Source organism: Spinacia oleracea, chromosome 1 (assembly GCF_020520425.1).
Source record: "Spinacia oleracea cultivar Varoflay chromosome 1, BTI_SOV_V1, whole genome shotgun sequence".
NCBI lineage: Eukaryota > Viridiplantae > Streptophyta > Magnoliopsida > Caryophyllales > Amaranthaceae > Spinacia > Spinacia oleracea.
Window position 1 is genome coordinate 118,037,449 of NC_079487.1, and position 25,167 is coordinate 118,062,615.

Here is a 25,167-nt window from a genome sequence, read left to right on the forward strand (position 1 = left end):
TTTTCAGGTCGAGTTCGGATCGAGTCGATTTTTAACATGTCTAGTTATAGGTCGTCAAATTTCCGTTACGATTCGAATATTCTGATCGTGTGTATTCTGCCCTATCCAATAAAAACGAATGAAAAATGCTTTATAATACTACTACTTGAAGATTTACCAAAACTAGGAGCTTAGCATAAAACAAAGGATTTAGCCAAGTTGATTAAGACACCAAAAAAAACCCAACTTTTGTTTTTGGTAAAGTGGGGACACAAACACAACTACTTACATAACTTGCTATGCTCAACATTCCTCCTCTGTTTCTCACTTCATTCCTCTGCTTTCTTTCTCTTGCATGCCTTTATTGTTGTTTGAGCTTTGCCTTTACTTTTCTTTTATATACATTACCACTTCTTAGCTTTACGACTGCCCCCACTTCCTACTCCCCTACAATAATTTCATCATAATCCAATTTTCTTCATAAATATTCATTCTTGATTCCTTTTTCTCCCACAATTGTTCACCTTTTCCCCTGTTCTGATACTCCTCATAATACTTTACTTAACCACCAATTAATTGCCCTATATATTCAACTTCCCACTTTTTTTTGGCCAAAAAATATATATGAAGTGTTCAACTTAAATATGTTGAATTCCTCACAATTTTTGTTGTGAAAAACTCTTTGTGGGTATTAAAGTTTTCAAATTTATATTTATTGAACTTCCCACAAATTTTTGTGGGTATTAATATTTTTCAAAAAGAAAAAACCCAAGTGTTTAAGTTCTATTGGGTAGGAGAAGATCATAGTGAGGGACAAGATGGGAAGGTTTTTATATGGTGTAGTAAGGTCCATGGTAGTTGTGATGGTATTGATTTTAATGGTGGTTTGTGTAAATGGAAATAGTATAGGGGTAAATTGGGGAACACAAGCAACACACCCATTACCAGGAGATATATTGGTTCAAATGTTGAAAGATAATGGAATTACAAAGGTGAAGTTATTTGAGCCAGATGAATATGCTTTAAAGGCTTTGGGTAAATCTGGAATTGAGGTTATGATTGGTATTCCCAATGATTTGTTGGCTTCTTTGTCAACCGATATGAAATCTGCTGAGAATTGGGTTTCCAAGAATCTCTCTTCTTATGTCTCCTCCCATGGTGTTAATGTCAGGTAACTAATAGTTTTGATGCATATGTTTGAGCCATATGGCCATTATTATAGTAAAAATAATTAAAAGTTGATATTATGAATGATTAATAAATTAATTATATGTTTCTATAATTCTATGTATGATTAATAACACATGTATTTGATTAGGGTGAGGGTTTTATTTGATAGTGACTCTTTTTTGTTCTAGTATATTGATTGATTTCGGTTTATTACCTTTAGTCGGTAAAGTCCTGATTTAGTGCCTAAGACATGTGATTGAATTCCGTCTAAGCACCCACGTGACCACGTCACAGCCTTTGGTTGTTTTTTTTGTTTGTTTGAATATTGGGTGCATGGTTGTGTCAAAAACCTTGGGGTTGTCATGTATTTTATGCCTGGCTCCTTAGATGAGTGGTATCCAGTTTTGCCTTTCAGACTTTTACAGTTCACAAACTGAGTTTTAGTTGATTTTTGGTATATAAGTAGTTTGTAGTATACAAAAAGGAAAAGTAGGTGTTACCTGACTTAGTTGGTGAAGTATTGAAGTATGGTACTCAAGAGTTAGATCGAATTCTGCTAATCCTTACATATGAACATATCTATTCTTCGTGGCTCTCTATACACCAAACAGAAAAAACAATATTTTGGTTAATTTAGGTCCAAATCTTGAGCTCACTGGTTTCCTTGTTGACAAGTTCTCATTTTCAAATGCAAATGCTATGCATAAATTATATATCTATGTTCTTCGTCTTTTGGTAAGTAAAATTTGGAGAAACAAAGTGGCAGATTTGTTGGGTGTTAGTATTAGTCTCACTCTTTTGTCTGTCCAATACTATGCAGAACAAAGAGTATTCTTACTTTTCTTGGTTTTCTATGGTAGCTGTCTATATGTTAATCACTTGACATTAACTTAAGTTGTGGTTTACCAAATTTGAGAATCTGTTGTTGTTTCTCGTACTTTCCATCAGATATGTTGCAGTTGGGAATGAACCGTTTTTGAAGACACTAAACGGAACCTATGATGCAATGACACTTCCTGCCCTTCAAAACATACAATCAGCACTAATAAAAGCAGGCTTAGCCAGTCAAGTGAAGGTCACTGTCCCTCTAAATGCAGATGTATACGAAACCTCATCTGATGTCCCTTCTGGTGGAGACTTCCGATCTGACATCAGTGATCTCATGTTGAAAATTGTCAAATTCTTGAACGACAACGCCTGTCCTGTCACCATCAACATCTATCCCTTCATAAGCCTCTACAATGACCCTAACTTCCCTGCAGACTACGCCTTCTTTGATGGATTTTCATCTCCATTGGATGACAATGGGAAGACATATACCAATGTTTTTGATGCTAACTATGACACACTTGTTTGGTCCCTTGAGAAAAATGGCTATTCAAACATGTCGATCATAGTAGGAGAGGTTGGGTGGCCTACTGATGGAGACAACAATGCTAATCCTACCACTGCTCGGAGGTTTAACCAAGGATTAGTCAGCCACCTCTCGGGAGGCAAAGGTAATCTCAAAAATATATTGTTATAAGAGCACTCTTAACTTAAATCCTTTATGCATAACATAATACTACTGTCCTTACTGATAGAGTATACAACTAATCTTGGGGTTTCAACCATCAGCTTAAGCTTTTGGTTGAGTTGGTTTTCTGACATGGTATTGGAGCCAGCATGACACAAAGGTCATGGGTTCAAATCTCATCCACCCCTCCTTTCAAATAGGAATATTTAGCGCTGGATATGAGGAGGACCATGACCATGTTGCATCCATGCTTCAAGCCCAAAGGGCTTTCATGTGAGGCTAATCTTGGGGCTTCAACCATCAGCTTAAGCTTTTGATTGAGTTGGTTCTCTGACGCTTACTAATGTAACTATTATACCCTTAACAGGTACGCCTATGAGGCCTAGTGGTCCTATCGATGTTTACCTATTTAGCCTCATTGACGAAGATGACAAAAGTATCCTACCAGGAAACTTTGAGAGACACTGGGGGATCTTCAACTACGATGGGACCCCAAAGTACCAGCTTAACCTCGGATTAACAAAAGTTGGGTCTCTCATTCCACCAAAAGGAGTTGAATATCTAGCAAAAAAATGGTGTGTTTTGTCTTCCACAGCTAATTTAAGTGATCCCCAAGTAGTCTCGAGTGTGAGCTATGCTTGCGGAAATGCTGATTGTACAAGCCTAGGGTATGGAACATCATGCAGTAATCTGGATGCACAGGGGAATATATCTTACGCGTTTAACATGTATTATCAGGAACAAAATCAACAGGATAAAGCATGTCAGTTCCCTAATGGTATATCTACTGTCACAACAAAAGACCCGTCTGCTGGGACCTGCAGATTTATTGTTCAGATTAAGAGTGATGCAGGGTCAAAGGCAATCAGTAGTGCAGGTCCTGGTTCCGGTTCTGGTTCACGTTCTTGTTCTGTAAAAGCTGCTGCTGCTAATCTTCTATTCTTCATGGTCATTATTGTTATTACTATTTTGTAAATCATGGGCTGAAAAAATTAATACTCCAATTTCCGCTCTCTTTTTTCTGTGTTTTCTTTTGGTTGTTACTTGTCAGACTGTTTTGTGAAGCCATAGCAACACCATTCTGAAGACTGAAATGGTTGAAGATAATTATGTGTTCAGATGAACTGCTTGACATTTTTGGAATATGGATGAAGTAGTTGTACTTGTTAACTTTTATCAAAACATGTTCTACAAGACTACAATGCTATTACAATTTCCAACCCAAGTACTAGTAGTTGTAAGTTGTAATGTTTACATCAACTGCAAAATATCATTTCCACCTTAACCTCCTACCTACCTACCTACTTTGCGACTGTCAGGAGAAACCAACTCATCCTTCAATCATGAAGTGCCATGACACGAGTAATCAGGTTGAGCTACAAATGTTCGATTGTGCAAGTCTCACTGCAGCCACAAAGGGAAGCAATTGAGATTGACATGAGTGGTTAAGGGTCTCTTGCTAACCAAGGTCTCAAGTTCGAGCCTTGGGAATGGAAAAAACCTCAACCGGGAGGGATGCTGCTTATCTAGGTACCCATGCAAACTCCCGCGGGAGATTAGTCCACTCGTCGAAGGCGGTGAGAACTCCTCGTAGTAGAACAAAAAAAAAAAAAAACTGCAGCCACAAAGGAAGTGATGTAGACATACTCTATTTGATACGGAGTACTAAGTTTTTAGGTACTTACTAAGCTAGCCTAAATAGTTCAACTTGTACAAATTTTGGTTCCGCTCAAGTTTTCTTGACTAAAGTACTCATTCAACTTATTAGTGAATTTCTCATGCTTAACAACAATCAACAATTTGACATCACCTCCAAAACTTTACATCTTACATTATGTGTTTTCTAACTTTCTAACTCGAAACTCAAAACTTGCTCTTTTGAAAGACTCATCAACATTTATTCCATTAGGCCGAGACTAAACAATACGGACACAAGTCACAAAAAAAAAAAAAACATATACTCTCTCTGTATTTTTTAAGAGATACACTTGAGCCGGTACGGGTATTAAGAAGAATAAAACAAGTGGGGTTGGGGTAGACTTTTTAATAGATAAAGCAAGTGGTCTCATGTCCTTTTAGGGGGGGTGGGGGGTGGGGTGTAATTGGGAAATTATTTGTTTAATAAAGTGGTGGGGCATAGAAGTGATGGTGGGGTTGAAAAGTTGCCAAAAATAGCAAGTGTATCTTTTAAATAAATACGACCGGAAAAGACAAGTGTATCTCTTAAATAAATACGGAGGGAGTATTACCTTAAGAGCTTGAACAAATTCTCCGTGTTTGTATACTCACTGATACTATTCCGTACTTCATTATCTAAAACCCGTTGAAATATTCCTTAAAAAAAACCTATTGAAATAAAAATAAAAATAAAAATAAAAATAAAAATTCACTTAAATTCATGAAATTACCAAAATAATTCACAAACTTCATCAATTGAACGTTTGAAAGTTAATCCATTATTTCTCAATTGAATGTTTGAACCCCTCAGTATTTCACAAACTTCATCTTTCTCTCTACTCTCTCCCCTCTTTCTCACTATACACTCTCACAGTCTAACTCAACCTGTGTCTGCGTGTCAACCGAAGGAAACGACGCTGCTAAGTTCATCTTCGCCGCTTCTAATTCAACCACCTGCAGTCGAGTTGAAGCTTTTCTTGCTGGAAGATTTCAATGGAGTTCATCTCTTGAAGCTTTGTATGTTGTTTTCATCTATTACTATTCTAGTTTTTTCCGCAAAATAAGAAGAATTTACTGGGAACTGTAGGACATTTAGGTTGATGATTTTGTGAAATGGGTCTTCATTTTTGTACTGGATGTTGAGGATTAGGGTTCTTGAAATTAATTTGGTTGAGTTATAATTGGCGTCTTATTGAAAGTAGAAATTTAGGTTCAAATAATTTGTTGCTTGTTTGATTTTATTGAACATTTGGAATTGTATTGGTTGTTCATTGAGGCAGAAGAATCAAGATTGAAAAAGTTAATTTTGAGCTGGAAAAATGGTGGCATTGGCGAGTTTGCCTTATCCCTTTGCCACCTTTGTCTCATACAAGGCTAACAGGATACCCAGAAAAATGAAGATTCAATTGTCAAGTGTTCCTTCTTCGTCTTTGAGGCGTGCTAAGAGGAAAAACTACCTGCGCCCCAAAATCCTTAAAACCCTTTCAAAACCTTACAATATTCCCCTGGATGATCAAATAACAGCCCCAATTCAGCCTGTTGAACAAAATGTTGAGGTTCCGTTGGATTCCAAAGTGGAGCAATCGGGTCGTAGCTCTGTAGAAGAATCAGAGAAAGAATCTGGTTTGAGACAACTAGAAGCTGTTAGGAATTCAACGGCTCAAAATTTGGTGGGTTTTGGTGGAATTTCAGGTCGTACCGTTGTTAAGATTGTTGGTTCATTTGTGGGTTTGTTTATTCTACAGACTGTTATTTCTGTTTGGATAATGGGTTCTGGTAATTCTAAGGAGAAGAAGAGGGGTTTGGAAATTGGGGATCAGAAAAAGGATCTTAGGTTAAGGGTGCGAGAAGGGGAACAGGGAAATAATAGGAATGCTTTTCTGAAGAGTTTGGCGAGTGTGGGTGTGGATGAGTTAGAAATGGAAGCTAAGATTTCTGAAATTAGAAAGATGGCATGGGAGGTACGAGAGGCTGAGAAGAGGAAAAAGGTAGAGAGCGGTGAAGCCGATATAGATGATTTGAGTGATGATGATAGTGAGGATTTTGAGAGTGATGATTCTAGGATCAAGAGTGGTATTGTGAAGGAAGTTGACGTACGGTTGAGTAAGTTGAAGAAAAGATATCCAGCACCCTCGCTGAATGTTAATCTATTGAATAAATCAGAGGGTCCTGGGAAAGAGGGGAAAGATAAGGTTTTGGATGGTAAAGAAGAAGATAATATGTTATTGTATAGGACGAAGCATAAATTTAGGAGTAATTTGACTACACCAGAAGAGAAACCTAAAGGATTCCAGAGAGTTGACGGTGTAAGAGCAAAACATAGTAATATGGGTGACGGAAAACCAGTTGAGAGAACTGGAAGTGGTGGTGACGTAAATCAGATGAATGTTCTTGAGGGTACAATTCCTGAAAAGCGCAATAATGGTATGGATAAAGAAGAGAAGATAACAGTATCTCAAAGTTCTGCACCATTGAAAGGCGCTAGGAAGGAATCTGGAAGCAATGGTGCTAAAAAGAAGCTGGACAAGGGAATCAATGGTTCAACTGCTTCTGGAAGCAATGACACACCAGATAAGGTTACCAAGGGAATGAATAAGGGTGTCAAACCAAAAGAAGGTTTGACAACCTTGGGAAGCAATGGGACACCAAAAAAGTCGAGCAAGGAACTGAAAGCGGGTGCCAAACCAGAAAGAGGTAATTCAGTTGTTTTATGTGCTGTCAATTATTATTCTAGCCTTTTTATGTCGGTAAAATATGATTCAAGTTTCTTTATTTTACTTTAGCAATAGTATAATCTATTGCCTTTTTGAAGTGGCACTTGATTTGTTGTCTTTGTATGAGAAGCCTAATAGTAAGGCTTGACAAAAGCTTTTGGGGAGTTGAAACATCTATGAAGACCTTCATCCTAGTGGCAGAATGCTAGACCTAGGCTCATCTGATTATAGAGAGAGGTGAAGAATAAAAGAAAATACTTTCATTTTGATAAAGCTTGTGTTGCCAATTGCCATAGAGGTATAGTGTTGCTTTTGTTACCAAGGTGTTGGGAGCTAGAGTTTGTTGCTATGGTGGTATAGTGCTGATAAGGTACTTATTCATTTGAGTAAATAACTGGATAGTTACCCAAGTTCACTGTATGTTCTACTAATATCCTAAGAAGCCCAAGCATATTAGAGAATTTTCCTTGAGGACTGTGTAATTTATTTATTTTGCAAACTGGGCTTAATGATTTCATGGAAACTGAAATGTTAGTGTGAAGAGATTTATCCACTAAAGAGTAGACTTGATGGAGATGGCTAAGAAGGATTTGAAACTAAAAATTGTAAATTGTAAGGCTATATTGTTTGTCTTAATATGAATAGTAGAAAAGTTTAGATCTACCTATGTTATGTTTCATACGATGATATTTTATTTATAATGTATATATCTAGTTAGAAGTCTTGATAAAGATCTAATGTAGAAAGTTAAAAGATCAACCTATAAGCAGTTTTGAGAAAACCATGACTTGTCAACCTATAGTGCTATCACTTTTCATGTCCTCTAATTGCAGTAGGAGTGCTGGTCCAATTCTTCCTTTCAATTGGATTCACTCAGAGAATAGGTCTCATACTCTCATCTTGCTGTTGATAACTGACTGTAGATCTGTAGTTGTAACAAGTTATTTATGCGTCTTTCAGTGATTTGTTAAATCTTTAGGTCTTGTCCAGGAGGATCAGCATTCCAGCGATGGTAACATTTTGGATGAGGGGGCTGGAGCCGAATTGTCCAGCACTATTGCAACTGAAGACAAAAGGAAGATGATTGATTATGCTGCCTCAACGAAATCCGAGAAAGATATGTTACCACAAAGAAAAGGTCAGCCCAATACTAAAAAACTAGGAAGCAAACTATCCCGGAGCATTAACAAAGATGAGCAAGAGAACATTGATCCTTGGTGGTCAAAACTTCCGTATGTTCTTGTGAGTAGATAAATCTAGCTAACCTTTGTTGCTCATTTCTTCATATTGGTTGCTGTTGCAAGCTTAATTACGTTCTGTAATTAAGCTTGTATAGCTGTATAACTGTATAACTATATTTGATAATATTATCACTGGAAAGGGAATTGGAAGTACAGGAGGGAGGCTTTCCTATTATTTCTACAAGTATGTTGGAGTACTGATGATTGGTATAGGACATGGATCTATATTTTTCTCCATTTCCCCCCAATCTCTCAACAGAGAAAATAGTACTCCTGTTCATATGATCATAATAGTGGAATAGCAACTAAGTAACTGAATTTGGACAGAGATCGTAGATCCTATAATACAGATTGGATATTTTCTGTTGAACTTTGTGGATTTTGTTGTTAGATACGGAGTACTACTTTATTTTACTCTCTCTCTTTTAGGAATCTTTGTTCTGTAGTCCTCTATTACAAGCTATTTAGTATTGTGTTCATGATCTTATATTTACCCCAAAATCTGCTTTCTAGATTTCTAGAACCCCTGTTGAACTTGAAACTGAATGGCTATTTGCGTTGTCTGTTACTCTTTTTCCTGGTCAAGACTGTTGTAGTAGCAGCTTGGATGGTTTTTGATGGTGGTTTATGGGTAGAAGATTATTACATAAAGTGGTACAGCCTTATTTTGGCGTGATGGTATATACAGTGCATTTTCATGTACTTGGTTGTAAAATTATTAATTTTTGTTGTTAGAAATTAGCTTCTCAAATACTGGCAATTTAAAGTGTATTTTGTACCCCTCTAAAATATGAAACTTGTATCTAAGTTATGTAGCATATAATCTTCTGCTGCTTCAAGACAGTTCACTCGCTTTTGTGGATTCGAGTGCAATCGTTTTTCCATATCTGATTGTGTCGACAATTCATCTAATTAACTGGGAAACCTTTATCAAAATCTTTACAACTCCTGTTTGAAATTGCACTTCCAACTTACTGTATAAAAAATATTAAAATCTCCACATTTGTCCTGATGAGCTCACCTTTTCTAGGTCATTTTGATGCAAAATGGCATTGGTAGTGAAGCACAGCGGGGATTCTATAACATAAAGATTTCCACTGATTCAGAGAATCAGTCATACTCGACTTACACTGTTGCTTTTGAAGACATGAATGATGCTAGGAACTTCAGTTATCTTCTGGAATCAGCTTTTGAGGATCTCCCTGATGCGGCTGTAGATATCGCTCCACTGTCAACAACGGTAAAGCTCATAACATGTCTTTTCCATCTTTTGTTTTTTGTCGCAAAACAATAGTCATTAATCAGTTGTTCATTTTGGTGCATATAGTATCCTGTTTCTGCTATCTGTAGCCTGAAATAATCACCTGATATACTCCCTCCGTCCCAAAATAATAGGTCACATTTCTATTCTACGCCGTATCCAAAACAAAACGGACAATTTCTTAAGGGAGGGGTGCATTAGGAAATGACTTCAGCTATTCATTCTGTCTAACTATGTCATTTCATTTTTCTTTAGTGTTTGGTTGGGAGCAATGTTTAAAAAGGCGCGCTTCATGCGCGAAACTCTAGGGCAAAGCGCTTAATTAGGTATGAGCGAAGCGCATGAAGCGCAAAAAGCGTGCCTTTTGGTGCTTCATTGAAATTCTTCTAATTTTTTTTATTACTTTACGTTGAAAGTTTTTTTTTTATATGTTGTTATTGTGTTCTGGACCACTCCCTATTAATCCTTAACAATAGAAAGTAGGCTAAGTGTCCAAAAGAAAAGGAAAAAAGAAGAAGACAACAGTAACAACAGCCGACCCTAGCTTCTGGATAAACACTATGTTATATGCTTTATTTTTGTTATTAAAACAAAGAGTAATATATTTTTGGAAGCAAATCTGATGTTTATATATCTTTGTGGTTATTTTAGTAAGATAAATATGCATAATAGTAAAAAACCTTCAACTCTTAAAAAGTGTGCTTCACTTCGATGAAGCACGCGCCTTGCGCTTAAGCTCTAGGACTCATATCGCTCTAGTGCGCTTTGCGCTTTTTTATACACTGGTTGGGAGAGAATCAAGCTTGATAAACCTATTACTTATCCTTTATATCGGGCCTGTTTGGTAAACAGCTTTTGATGAACTTTTAGCGGATTGAGCACTGATAGAAGTTTGACCACTTAGAAACGCCAATTCATGTGTTTGGTCGGGTGTGGTTTCGATCAGCGGTTTGGATTTGTAACACTAATTTTGAAAACGATTGATATAGCAACTTTTTCGGTTGCCTGTTTGGGGTTTGAGTAACGGAAAGAGAAATTTTCTCCCAAGGATTAGGAAATTCCAGGTTGGCATGTTCCTCCTTCACCGTTCTTCTCCTCTCCTCTATTCCCCTGCTTCTCCTCCAATCTCCATCGACTTTTTATTGAAAAGAAAAATATTGAAGCATGTTTCTCAAACTTTTTACCCCTTGAACAAGTACATCATACTCTGTACTTCAAAGCATTGCTTGCCCGAAAGAGAGATCCATAGTTTCAGATCAAAAATATGCATGCATGTCACCATTTGAGAAATTCAATACTTGCTCATAAGTTGAAGAAGAAATTTTGAAATTGATTTCATCACATCTTAGTCCAGAGTAGGAGTATTAGATCCATTAGCTTTGATTTTGAATATTGGAATTCCATTGTTTATTTTCATGGAGATGGGGTTCAGGGATGGTGATGGTCGGTGGATGGGTGTGGGAACACTGGGAAGGTTTTGGGGATTTTGACAGGTTCTAGGGAAGGTGAAGGTGGGCAGAAAATAGGGGTTAGTATTTTTCATTTTTTATATAACTTTAAGGTGGTGTTTGGTACGAGGTATAGCCGTATAGGGTTAAATATCAAACCTATGGGTATTGGATGAGTAATTCCTGAAAACTCATACCTTTATTCATGTGTTTGGTTGCCTAAAATTGAAAGTCAATCCTTATCTTGACTGTAAAATAAAAAATAAAAAATAAAAAATAATTCCTCCTCCTCCTTTCTCCTCCCTCCCTTTACTCCTTTGAGCTTGCTTATGGGGTTCTCATAATCGGGTTGTTATCAATAGGCCATCATGATTCCAGAATTATTAAATGAAACTATCTTCTTTTAATTCATCCACTGATTCTGTCCAGCTATGCCAATTCACCACATGAACTTTTGTAATTTTCCATATATCTGTAATGATAAAGTTTAAAACAAAGAGTACAAGTGTGGTGGAGGTATGTAAATTTTAAATAATTAAGGATAGCAGTGGTATTTAACTTTAATTTACACGGAAGGAGGAAATAATTGTTTGTCTCTGCATATCTGTGCATAAACCCTTGCAGTACCCCTTTTACCTCGTCTTTTAACTTCATTATCGTAAGTCAAAACATGACTAGGTTATGATATTTGCAGGAATTCAAAGAAGTAGCAGAAACACTTGATGATAAAGTATTTGTTGTAAGGAAGGGAGAGTTAAAGCTTTATGTTGGTCAGCCACTTGCTGATGTTGAGGTTGCTCTGAGGTCATTAGTGAGATGAACATCGATCGTTCATGCGACTCCCTACATACGTTTTCAGAGGAATAGAAAATGGATTACGTCAGTATCAGCATCAAGTATGGTTTTGCAATGGCCACTTACCTCTAATAAATATTTGGGTACTTTGGAGGTCGCTTAGTTTTGGAGTTTTTGCTTTATTCCACTGAGCAGCAAAAAGTACATTCTTCCAGGCCCCCATCTCTTTTTGGTCCAAACTGTAAGTCCTAAATATTGCTAGAATTATAGGTAAAATTGGCAAAGTTTTGTAGGTAATACGGAGTAGTATTTACCATTAATTCAGTGAAGTTACACAATATAATGGTATAATGGAAGTCTGTTTCAGTTATTTTCGGCTTGATCTCATTCTAGTTTAAGGTTTTTACGAAAGGAAGTTCTTGAAGAATTTTCTAAAAATAGTAGGATGTGTTTCAACATTCTTCAAATTCCACAGTTAAGGCGGAAGATATCATAGTCTGATGATCTGCATTACATTTATCAGACTGTATGAGTATATCAGCTCCCTTTTACTATTTCTACACGAGCTTTGCTCTCCCTCCAATCTTCCGCCACTTTTCCATTTAACCATTTTCTTTTGCCAAGCTAATTCTCTCTGCTGTAAATACACTTCACCAAGTAACTTGAAGCACGGAGTTGAAACATTCATACAGTACACAGCAGTTAACACGATAAATGCCATAAAATCCAGTTAAAAACAAAACAAAACACAAACAAACAAACAAGTAGTAGGATTACAACAGCCATTTTTACAGATGGAACAAGACTAATATAATACACAGATGGATATATCATAAGGCGATCAATCGATAACCGTTGCTCATATACTTCAACACTGGTTATTGGCCCTAGAAGCCGGTTTTTCAATCAAAACCATGGTGTTACTTAGGATATCACTCTATCAGACTATCAAGCTACATAGCCTTTTACCTATCCAGCACTTAAAATTACATTGCTAAGCATAAACCAAATCATATACATACACCAAAAATCAAAAGAGTTGAGTAGTCAATACCTACATTGTCAAGTTGCATATGTAAACACTAATCAATCCAGGAGCACATTACATGTAAGGTGTTCATTTTTAAAAACATCACCTGATGCTGTGACACTTCTTCCTGAAACCACAATCTCACAATTTGATGAGCTCTTTGGAAGACTGAACAAGGACTTACAGAACATACATTCCTTCCACACTGCTTTCTCATATTCCACCTTGATACGAACCTCTATACAAAGCTTTTCCAACACCATTGCATTACCTAGAATGTACTCTACCAACTTAAGGTCATCACCAATCCCCTTAAGTCCCCCTATTTGTATTGTCTTCAGCTTATTCGCCAAACAATCCGGTACAGAATCCGGTGTACACCAATTCCTCTTCTCCATTGGGAGATCATTATCTTCCAACCACAAGCTCACCTCAAAATGCTCCAAGTTAGGAAAGTATTGTAAAGAATGCAGCAAATCCTTTAAACAATTTGTTTTCAAACGCACTAGATTATGAAAGATTGGGATATTCACAGAATGAAGGTGAGTGAATATATTTGTACGGTTTTTGACATCTAGCTCAAGGCTGCCAACACTAGACATTTTTCCAAAAAACTTACACATCTGGTTTACATAATTATCCTCTTCCTCTCTTGAATCTTCCTCCTCTGGTTCTTCCCCATTGAACTCGAGGGATGAATCCCCCTTCAAGTCAATACACGCATTAACTAACAAGCTCGGATTCTGGAGAAAGTAATAAAACGAATTGTAATCACGAATTCTAAGGTTTGCCAATTTGGGCGCATCAATTGATATCTTGCTCCGTTCTAGGTGACTCCAGGAATTCATACGCAACTCTAATGATTTCAAATTGGGAGAAATTATATTCACCAAAGAAGGTTCATTCTGGGGTTGGGGTAAAGAGATCAGATCAAAACTCAAATGTAAATCTTCCAAAACTGGGCAAGATTGAAACATCGTCCGTAACCAAAGAGGAACATCAAGAAGGTAGCACAAACTAAGTTTCTTCAAATTAGGAAGTTGAATAGCTACGTTTTTAGGCAATTCAATCTTAAGCATACCAATCAATTTTAAAATTACCAGAGTTTGAGAATCAAACACACAAGCAGCCGGTACTCGAAAGAAACTCCGGAATCCGGCATTGAAAATGATTTCATCCACATTTCGGCGAAAGACTTCACGAAAACAGGGTTCTGTTGCATCAGGATCATCTAAGTTGGATTCCGACGGTAAAGCGAGATGAAAGGTATTGAGTTTCGGGGTGGTCAGCTGTTGTAGGATGTCGCCGACGATTGAGAGGATATTCCGTGAAGTTTTCGTGGAGGAACTAAAGTCGATTTCAAACCTTGTAACTCTAGTCCAAAGGTGGCGCCACCGGCGAGATAAGACGGAGGTGGTGGCGGCGGAATTGATTGGGAGGGAAGAGAGAATCTCGGTGAGGATGACGTCAGGAAGTGAGTTAAATCGGTCTTCTTCTTGGTTGTTTAATCTTCTGCGTTGTCTTCTGCCATTGTTGTTGACGTTCAAGATATAATCCATTGTTGTCTTGAAGAATCGGTTGCAGACTTGCAGGGGTTACTTTCTACTTCTGACGAGTCTAATAGTTTTTTTTTTTGGGAAAGGAAATTCTTTATCGGCAAATTTGCTAAATAACTCAAATTTGGTAAAAAAGACTTTATATATTTTTTGTTATAAAATTACACCTTAATGTAAAAATCTTTTTGCGAAAAATAACCTTGTATAATTTTTTTTGTAAAATCACATCTTAATGTAACTTTTTTTTTTGCGAAAGACAAATAAAAGTAAGTTTTCGGCATTGACTGAGTTTTTCCGGCCATTGACTTGCACGTGAGAAGTACGTGTGTCTTTATTTTACTGACCACATGATAGGTTGTCGTACACCTGTCAAAAATAAAATCCTAACGAATCCTCCTAACAATGTAGTAGGGTAAGTAGGGTCGAATCCACAGAGAGATGGCTATTTAAATCTAGCTTTCAAAGTACGGTGAAACTAACGATGTCACGAAATTTAGGATTGAAGGTTTAAACTAAAATAAAAAGGAAAACAAATTAAAAGATCTAGGGCAATGGTTCACCATGTTTATAGTTCAAAATCAATCAAAACATCATCAACAATTCAAGTATTCAGAGTATCTAGAGCACGAGTTAATCCTACGGTCGGGTCTTAACGCTCTCAATTCAACATATGCAGTACGGTCGCTAACATAATCAGAATTGCTAGTTGTAGGTAAGCTTCTAAAATTTGATCTTTCGATTCTAAATCATATTAGCATGATTTAATCAAACAATTGATCAGATTGCAAAGATTAACAATATAAACCTAATCAACTAGAAATATCAATGAATAATCAAACCATCAACAATAATAATAAGGATTCATAATATAAACATGGATTCCCAAACCCTAGAAAGCGAACTACTCAATCATGAAACAAACAATGAAAACCAAATCTAAGAATGAAAACATAATTAAAAGCAATAAATAAAATAAAGAGAAAATTCGATAATACCTCAAAGAGTTACATTAATGGAGTTTGAAAAAAATCTAGGGTTCATGAAGGAGAAGAGAAAAAGAACGTGAAAGAGGAGTTATAAGGGAATTGAAAACGTAAAGGAAAATAAAAAGCATGAGGGAAAAATAATTCCCTTCAAGTATTTATAGTTTTCTATTTTCTAAAATAAAAAGTAAATATAAGAAAATAAGAAAATAAAGTAGAAGTCGTCAATGATTGGTCGATGGCGTGATGACGTGGCGATGAAAAACCCGACGGCGAGAGAGACGTACGCAATGTGGTATTCGTCGACTTGGGCGTACTGTGCGCGCAGCCTTGCGCTGTGAGCAGGCCAGCAACCGCTTAGTGAAGCGTGAGTGAGATGTGGGCGCATCGATGTTGCTGTGGGCGCAGCACTTGGGCTGTGGGCGCATCGAAGAAGAAAATGTGCGCTGTGGGCGCAGCACATCGCTGTGAGCAGGTCAGGCGCTTGGCAATGCTAGAGAGGGAGTGATGTGGGCGCAGCGCGCTCAGGTACCTCGCAGCTAGGGGGATGTGGGCGCATCGTTGTGAGATGAGGGCGCAGCGTTGTGGGCTGTGGGCGCATCTCACATTCGTGTCACCTTTGTTTATGTCATAACTCTCGTTCTACAATGCCCCTAGGGACGTGTGACCTATCGTTGGAAAGCTCTTTAAGTCTACTTTCTAGCCCAATCAAAATCGTCTCATTTCGATATGTAGAACTTGAGATATCATCAAAAGAGTGAACGCTTGTCCGATTTGATGCTTAGAAAAATAACGTTTAGCTTCATTGTTGACTCAAGATTATTTCTAGAGACATGTAGTGATCCTCAAGTCAACATCCCATCCGTTCATCATCCAAATCAACTATGAACAGTCCGAAAGCATCCAAATGATCATAAAATCACCTGAAATATTAAAGAAAACACAAACGGGGCGTAATAGAGTACAATAACGACAACTTATGCAAATGTGACTCTAAATGCAACTAAAATGAGACGAATGCCTAGAAATGCAACCTAAAAGCGCCTAAAATACCCTATACAAATAAGATTCATCAAATCCCCCCAAGCTAGACTGTTGCTTGTCCCTAAGCAACACTAAATCAAAGACAGAGAAATGAGACACAAATTACTTTCAATGAACCTGAACAAACCTACTCAACTCTCGGGCAAACAATTAAACAAAGTTATTGAGACAGAAATTTAGCTCGGATACAAATAGAACCACGAGACATCATGATCCACAATTGAAACAACCAAGCTTAGCCACAAACTGTTCTCAATCAAGCTAGTCGTCGCCGCATACCTTGTAGAATATAAATATATGATGCAACATGGGGTAAGATGACAATAGCAAGAAACAATTTTTGCTCAATCACAAAACAAACATGCCGATCAAGAGGTCTTTATAATAAGCTTGTAATGGGGCTAGGTAAAAAGAAAGGGTAGGACATAATTTGGGTAAAAGTGAGAGTAATGTCCAACTTGGGGAGCAAAGGTGAACTATATGTGTCGGCGTGATAATGCCGAAAATCTAACTCCATCGAACCATGAACTCGAACAATCAACCAAGTTATAACCAAGGGGAAGAACACAATATAATGTCAATGATCTTTCTTCAATCCCCTTTCCTTGCCTTCAAATTATATACAAGAACGAAAGACATACATTTTTTTGATTTTTCTTTGATTTTCTCTTTTTTTTTTTCTATTTTTTTCGTGTATGAAAATGAAACTAAAGAATGAAATCGAAAGTACATAAATAAATCTAATGCTAACTGTTACAAGCTTGGGTGCCAACAATAATATACACCATTTCTGAACCACAAATCCAAACATAGCCTCGAACCACGAACTATTGGCTTAGTGTGCCAATCAATCAACATCAATGAAACCATTACGAACACTGAAGCTCCCCCAAGCTAGACTCGGGACAAGTAACCAACGGGGCTAATAAGGCTCAATTTTGTGGAGTTAAAAGAATAAACGGACAAGGCTACAATATGGGTATGAAAGGCAGGAACTGATGTTTCTAAATTCGTCTGAAGGCTTCCTAAGAGAATGGCCTCTGTCATACGCGGCATGCGTGAGTTGCAACTAAACTACTAATGAATCTCAAGCCAAAATCATACGATAACAAGTCACATCAATCACACAAACACATAGTAAGGTGACCTACAAGATAATTGGCTAGCTATTCTTGATACGAGACCAACATCTTACCGCATACCATTCAATTGGTTCACACAATGCCAAGCAGTTATCAATGTATAGCACAACCGACTGAATTTCAGAATCATAGCTAAGTTCAAGAGAAGCTCCAAAGAGTCAAAAAGAGTCCGAACATGGTTTGAAAGTCAAATTCACTATGCAGGGTATAAGGAAATATGAATGCAATGCAAGTAAAGAAAAACAACTAAACTAATCAATAATACTAGGAAAGCAGTACATTTTTTTCGTTGTACGTAAACTCCCACCCCTAGTGAGTGGTACAAAGCGCACAACACCTATTAAACAATAAAACTAGACTAAAGTGCAACTAACATGCGCAAACTGATGATGACAAATATCCTCCCCCAAGCTAAACAACACATTGTCCTCAATGTGAACAAAGAGGATGCAAAAAACAACATGAGAATAGGGGAGAAAGACAACTCACAAACAAGGAGCTTAGCACCAAAGGCTTTTGACGCCACTGCCACGATGTGGTAATGAAACAAGCCAAGAAACCTAACAATGCTTGTACCTAGAGAGATATTTCATCACTTAAGCACACATTAGGTGGTTAGTCATAAAGAAAGGAATTAAAACAGTAAACCAGGTTGCCTCTCGGTAAGCGCTGATTTTTAAGGTCCCGCACGACCCTACTCAAATTGTTAATCAGAAGAATCCAACGCCTTGAGTAGTTTATCAAATGCCCCTGCAAATATATCATTGAGCACTACATATGGCTTGAGTAAAATCACATTCATCTTCTCAAATAGGGTATTAGATAAATAAGCAGAAAAACCAAAATTAAAAGAAAAAGAATAAGAAGAAGAAGAAAAATCAAAAGAAAAAGGAGAATATTTACAACTTCCCTCTAATTGCTCCTCGGGCAATGTCAACGTTTTAGAATGAGCATCAAGGTCGGCAAGGTCAAATGTATCATGTAATGGAGACCTATTGATAAAGTGCGAAAGACTTAACATGGGGGATGTAGGAAAAAGATCAAGCCTCCGCGAGAACGGGACATAGGTGGGAGGAGATCTAGGCTCAACATTAATGCTTTTACCCATAATTCCACCCTCGTGAATAAACTTGTCACTAAAATCTTCAACCAAAAGTTTCGCAACCAATGGTTTCTCAACCAACAATTCTACAACCTTTAGCGATTCTTCATCCTCCAAAGTCTCCGTTATGTCCAACTTTTCCTCATCAGTACCAAAAGTCAAATGATAACCTTCCTCTAATGAACTAACATTCTCAACAAATCCACCATCATCATTATCATCATTATAAAGGATTTTCATGTCACAATAAGATGGTTCGAGTTTGAAATTTTGCATATCAAATCGAAGGAAAGGGTTGACAGTACTAACATATGACTCGTTATAGGGACAAAGAGAAGTATCATGGTCATGACAATGACAATAAGAACAATAATACGGGGGAGGGGTGTGAGTTTGAGGAATAGGAAAAGAGAAATTTTGCAGAGTAGGTTCAACAAACATTGTCATCTCCCACTCATATGTATCCCTAGCTAATTGCTCAATCAAATCCCAATACTCTTCTGGAGTCTTCTCCACAAATATATAACTACTCATGGAATCCAACACCAATCTTGTATCTTCATTCAATCCCTCATAAATCACCATACATAGTTCCCATTGTTCAAAAATATGATTTGGACCAAGAAAATCTCCAAGCCTATAATAATATCTCCAAAACAGTTCATTCTCAAATTGAGGAAAACAAATAGAAGCCATTTTATATTAAAAAAAAAGGGAAATTTTATACACAAACGAAAAAAAATATATACAATGTAGCCTCACCAAAAATAAAAGCTAAAAAGAAAAATAAAACCGTCTCCCCGGCAACGGCGCCAAAATTTGATAGGTTGTCGTACACCTGTCAAAAATAAAATCCTAACGAATCCTCCTAACAATGTAGTAGGGTAAGTAGGGTCGAATCCACAGAGAGATGGCTATTTAAATCTAGCTTTCAAAGTACGGTGAAACTAACGATGTCACGAAATTTAGGATTGAAGGTTTAAACTAAAATAAAAAGGAAAACAAATTAAAAGATCTAGGGCAATGGTTCACCATGTTTATAGTTCAAAATCAATCAAAACATCATCAACAATTCAAGTATTCAGAGTATCTAGAGCACGAGTTAATCCTACGGTCGGGTCTTAACGCTCTCAATTCAACATATGCAGTACGGTCGCTAACATAATCAGAATTGCTAGTTGTAGGTAAGCTTCTAAAATTTGATCTTTCGATTCTAAATCCTATTAGCATGATTTAATCAAACAATTGATCAGATTGCAAAGATTAACAATATAAACCTAATCAACTAGAAATATCAATGAATAATCAAACCATCAACAATAATAATAAGGATTCATAATATAAACATGGATTCCCAAACCCTAGAAAGCGAACTACTCAATCATGAAACAAACAATGAAAACCAAATCTAAGAATGAAAACATAATTAAAAGCAATAAATAAAATAAAGAGAAAATTCGATAATACCTCAAAGAGTTACATTAATGGAGTTTGAAGAAAATCTAGGGTTCATGAAGGAGAAGAGAAAAAGAACGTGAAAGAGGAGTTCTAAGGGAATTGAAAACGTAAAGGAAAATAAAAAGCATGAGGGAAAAATAATTCCCTTCAAGTATTTATATGTTTTTATTTTCTAAAATAAAAAGTAAATATAAGAAAATAAGAAAATAAAGTAGAAGTCGTCAATGATTGGTCGATGGCGTGATGACATGGCGATGAAAAACCCGACGGCGAGAGAGACGTACGCAATGTGGTATTCGTCGACTTGGGCGCACTGTGGGCGCAGCCTTGCGTTGTGAGCAGGCCAGCAACCGCTTAGTGAAGCGTGAGTGAGATGTGGGCGCAGCGATGTTGCTGTGGGCGCAGCACTTGGGTTGTGGGCGCATCGAAGAAGAAAATGTGTGCTGTGGGCGCAGCACATCGCTGTGAGCAGGTCAGGCGCTTGGCAATGCTAGCGAGGGAGTGATGTGGGCGCAGCGCGCTCAGGTACCTCGCAGCTAGGGGGATGTGGGCGCATCGTTGTGAGATGAGGGCGCAGCGTTGTGGGCTGTGGGCGCATCTCACATTCGTGTCACCTTTGTTTATGTCATAACTCTCGTTCTACAATGCCCCTAAGGACGTGTGACCTATCGTTGGAAAGCTCTTTAAGTCTACTTTCTAGCCCAATCAAAATCGTCTCATTTCGATATGTAGAACTTGAGATATCATCAAAAGAGTGAACGCTTGTCCGATTTGATGCTTAGAAAAATAACGTTTAGCTTCATTGTTGACTCAAGATTATTTCTAGAGACATGTAGTGATCCTCAAGTCAACATCCCATCCGTTCATCATCCAAATCAACTATGAACAATCCGAAAGCATTCAAATGATCATAAAATCACCTGAAATATTAAAGAAAACACAAATAGGGCGTAATAGAGTACAATAACGACAACTTATGCAAATGTGACTCTAAATGCAACTAAAATGAGACGAATGCCTAGAAATGCAACCTAAAAGCGCCTAAAATACCCTATACAAATAAGATTCATCACCACACCCAATTTTCCTCCAAAATTCTAACCTTTAAAATCTAAAGTTTAAAAAAAAATCGAATTAAAATCATGTTTGAAAATTCAAGACTCGGGAAAATCAGTGTCATTAGGCTAGTTAAGCCACACGTGCTGCTCACGTGAAGTCAATGGCCGAAAAGGATCAGTCAATGCCGGAAACTTCCTTTAGGTCCTTTCTTGCAAAAAATATTACATTAAGGTGTGATTTCACAAAAAAAATATACAAGGTCATTTCTCGCAAAAATTGAGTTATAAAAGGTCCTTTTTGAAAATTTTGCCTTATTTAATTTATTTAAAGTTATGTGTAGCCTTTCGTTACCCGTACTCCGTATTTATGAAATTTTCACTTGATGCTTTATTTGCTGTAATCAGCAATTCAGCATTAATATTACCAATTTTTTTTTATATATATACAAAATGCAAATTACTCCATTAATTAATCATTATTATATGGTCGTGTTAATGTAAGGGATAATTGTTAATTTTAGGTGCTTCATGTTTTCCTAATGGTGTACAGAGTATATAGGAATCCGTATAATTAAATGTTATAACCAAACGTGTACGAAATACCCCTGACGTATGCAATAATATCTGAAAATGCTCTTTTGTCTGACGGACGTTAACTCTCTATTAATCTGTTTTTACCTTTTTGCCCTTACTTTCCCATTCTGACGCCATAACAAGGAGAAAAAAAAAATAAAAATAAAAAAATTTCAAAACTTAACTTCCCAACTTCCTCGACATTTCACTGTTCTCTTAGACCATTAGATTGACCTTGAAGCCCAAACAAAATAGTGAAAAGTGCAAAGTTTTCCGGGATTTGCTTAAACCATATCGCAAGAGTTAATTGATGTTAATCCCCACTTCAAGATTGACAATTTGGTCCAAAATTCTAGAATTTTTGCAAGCTCTACAGAAGTTGTTGCAACTTGCAAGGTGCAAATGACTGAAATTTGTGGTTGTACATCCATCAAAATTGTGGCAAGGTAAGCTCATTCAATTCGTTTTTTGTTTTGGGTGCTATTTATTTAATTTGCGAATTTTGCTGTAATTAGGGTTAAGGGTTTGAAAAAATCGGGAATTTTGCATGATCTGGGTTAAGTTGAATTTTGGGGTGTTAATGGTAGTACATGGTCGGTGGTTGTATTTTGTTGTCTTCCCTATGCTTAAGTTCATGAATTTAAAGCTTTTTTGCGTTTACTATTTGTATAGGATGGGTGCAACTTGGTTGTTATGTCATTACAATGATCGTAGTTTTGATGTGAGGGTAGTTGATACTGATAAAAACAATTACATAGATTTGGTTGATGATCCGTTTGATGATTCTCTTAAGCAAGATGTTCTGATTTCCGAGGTATTTAGGTTGTTTTATGTAACTCTTAGCACGGAGAAGAGAGTAGAATTGCTAAAAACGGAAAAGTGACACTTATTTAGGAACGGATGGAGTACCCAATTTGAAACTTCTTAGAAAGACAAAAATAAAATTAAGAAACAAATTAAGTACTATGGAGTATGATTTTGGAATTGGCTTGTGAAATTTAGTGGGAGATATTTTATTTTATCCAGATTAACTACAACTGTACAACATAGGATTATAAGAATAGATTGAATAAAGAAAATTTATTTTTTATACTATTTTCATTTAATGTAAAAGACGGCTATACGAAGTACATAATGTAGTACTCAGTTTGAATATATATTAAACTTACAAAAGGTCTTGTGCGCACAAGGTGTACAATAAATTTATTGTACACCAAGATAACTTTAACCTTTTTTTTTGTAACTTTAACCTAATTTTGATTAACTTTTATATTAGTAAAAAAAAAAAATTAATAGATAAATATTTTTAAGGGTTAAATGATTAATTTTATACATTATTGGTTAGTTTGAAGAAATAAGTTTTACTAAAATGAAAAAATTTCTCACTGAAAAATAGATAACTTTTACATATATATGCTTAACTTTTAAGCATTTTGAGTTCAATTTTACTCCGGTGTACAATATTTATTGTACACCCATTATAAATAAGAATTTGTGTTAAACTTAATAAGAATTTTACCTAAAGAGGTTGTTATTACAAGTTTTGCCTAGGGCCGTATTATTTTACCCCAATTCCTCCATACCAAACAAAACCTCTGTACCACTTTCTTTTACCTCGAGTTAGATTGAAAATGGGTGATTTCAAAATCTTGAAGTACTATGTCAGACAAAGACGTTGGAGGTTGAGCGAGGGTGATGGAGAAGACAGGTTGAGTTCACTCCCAGACGTCATTCTCACCGACATTCTTTCTCGCCTCTCAATCCATTCCGCCGCTGCCACATCCGTCTTATCCCACCGTTGGCGCCGCCTCTGGACCGGTGTCTTCCGCCTCAATCTCTGTTTTCAGAAAAGTTCGGAATTCACCAAAATAATCGACCATATCCTACAACAGGTTACATCTCGAAAACTCCGCGACTTTAATCTTGATTTGTCAAATGTATATGTCACACCGAAATCTAGTGCAATAGAATCATGGTTCCGTGATCTTTGCAGCCGAAATGTGGAGACTATCATTTTTAATGCAGTATATAAACATGAAGATACCCTTTCCTTCCGTTTTCCTGCTTGTCTGGTTAATTCTCAATCTCTGGTAATTTTGAGATTATGTAGTAGTTTGTTAGAATTGAAGTTGCCTGAAAACGGGAATTTGTCTTTTCAACTCCCTAATTTGAAGGAAATTCGCCTGTACTTCCTTGTTAATTTCCCTCTTTGGTTGGGGATTCTAATTAGTTCTTGCCCACTTTTGGAAGATTTGTATTTGTTGTTCAACTTGCTCTATTTGCCCGAACCTGATACTGTTGTGCGTATAATTGCCCCCAATTTGAAGTCATTTTCTATATGTATGTCATATTTGACTGAGCAAGTCGAGCGATACAGAGTTGTTATTGATGCACCCAAATTGGAAAACCTTGACGTCGAAGATTGGACTTCAATTTATTGCTTTCTCCAGAATCCAACTAAATTAGTCAAAGCGTATATTAGATTGGAGAGTGAATTCATATCTTTTGGGGAAGAGGAAGGAGGGAATGAAGAAACTAATTATGTTAAGGAGATGTCCAAGTTTATTGGAGGATCGTGTAATGTTAACAACCTTGTGCTGATGCTAAAGAGCAGTACAAATACATTAACATACCTTAATTCTTTTGATCTGCCAGTCTTTTCTAATTTGACCTATCTCGAAACAAACTTTTTAAAGGTTTTGCTGGTTTCTTTACATTGTTTTCCCAACCTAGAGCATCTTAAGGTGCGCCTATATTCAGGTGATTGCCCAATAGAGCAAAGGAATTGGTGCGCACCGGATTCTATTCCAGATTGTTTAGTGAGTAAGCTTAAGACTATACAAATAAGCGGATTACAGGGGGTTGGTGATGAACTCATACTGCTAGCATACATTCTATGTAATGCAGTTGTTTTGAAAAGTCTTATTGTAAATGTTTATATGAAGGACGCAGTTTATACCAGAGATGAACGTGGAAAAGCGTATGCAGTGTGGAAGGAATGCCAATTTTGTAGGTCAATTTTTGAGTTTCCAAGAAGCTCCTCAGCTTGTGAGGTTGTGGTTTCATGTAGGTATGTCACAGCATCAGGTAATGCCCTGCAAAATGGACGCCTTACATGTGAAATGTATGTGGGCCAAGGATTTCTTTGAAAATAACCAAGGTATGAATAAATAAACCTGATATATTCGACTTCTTGTTTTTCAAGTGCCAGCGATCAAGCTTATGGGTTGCAGGTTAGACTACTCAGGCCCTTCTTGAAATGGTATGTATAAGGAATTCAGGATTCAGGGTGTGTAGCCTTGCAATGTTTTGGTCTTTTTTGTGAATAATATGTTTTAACTTCTTCTGATATTACAGTGATTAATGTAAATTCTAGTTCTTTCACTTCTCTTTATGGTTATGGTGAATCTTTGATTTGTA

The 25,167-nt window shown here is 36.8% G+C and overlaps 4 protein-coding genes across 4 annotated transcripts; 3 read left to right on the forward strand and 1 right to left on the reverse strand.

The window, feature by feature from the left end:
* Nucleotides 1-317: 317 nt before the first annotated feature.
* Nucleotides 318-3,847, forward strand: LOC110783940 (glucan endo-1,3-beta-glucosidase 5). The gene is made up of 3 exons (XM_021988329.2): nucleotides 318-1,150; nucleotides 2,098-2,648; nucleotides 3,033-3,847. The coding sequence occupies exons 1-3, from the start codon at nucleotides 798-800 to the stop codon at nucleotides 3,638-3,640; spliced, it is 1,512 nt and encodes a 503-aa protein (XP_021844021.1). The 5' UTR covers nucleotides 318-797; the 3' UTR covers nucleotides 3,641-3,847.
* Nucleotides 3,848-5,084: 1,237 nt separating this feature from the next.
* On the forward strand, nucleotides 5,085-12,171 carry LOC110783938 (uncharacterized). The gene is made up of 4 exons (XM_021988327.2): nucleotides 5,085-7,036; nucleotides 8,036-8,298; nucleotides 9,328-9,537; nucleotides 11,701-12,171. Exons 1-4 carry the CDS (start codon nucleotides 5,662-5,664, stop codon nucleotides 11,824-11,826), a joined length of 1,974 nt encoding a protein of 657 aa, XP_021844019.1. The 5' UTR covers nucleotides 5,085-5,661; the 3' UTR covers nucleotides 11,827-12,171.
* Nucleotides 12,172-12,796: 625 nt separating this feature from the next.
* On the reverse strand, nucleotides 12,797-14,506 carry LOC110783891 (F-box/FBD/LRR-repeat protein At5g22660). The gene has a single exon (XM_021988275.2). The coding sequence runs from the start codon at nucleotides 14,388-14,390 to the stop codon at nucleotides 12,888-12,890; it is 1,503 nt and encodes a 500-aa protein (XP_021843967.1). The 5' UTR covers nucleotides 14,391-14,506; the 3' UTR covers nucleotides 12,797-12,887.
* Nucleotides 14,507-23,290: 8,784 nt separating this feature from the next.
* Nucleotides 23,291-25,167, forward strand: LOC110783890 (F-box/FBD/LRR-repeat protein At5g22660-like). The gene has a single exon (XM_056841538.1). The coding sequence runs from the start codon at nucleotides 23,379-23,381 to the stop codon at nucleotides 24,894-24,896; it is 1,518 nt and encodes a 505-aa protein (XP_056697516.1). The 5' UTR covers nucleotides 23,291-23,378; the 3' UTR covers nucleotides 24,897-25,167.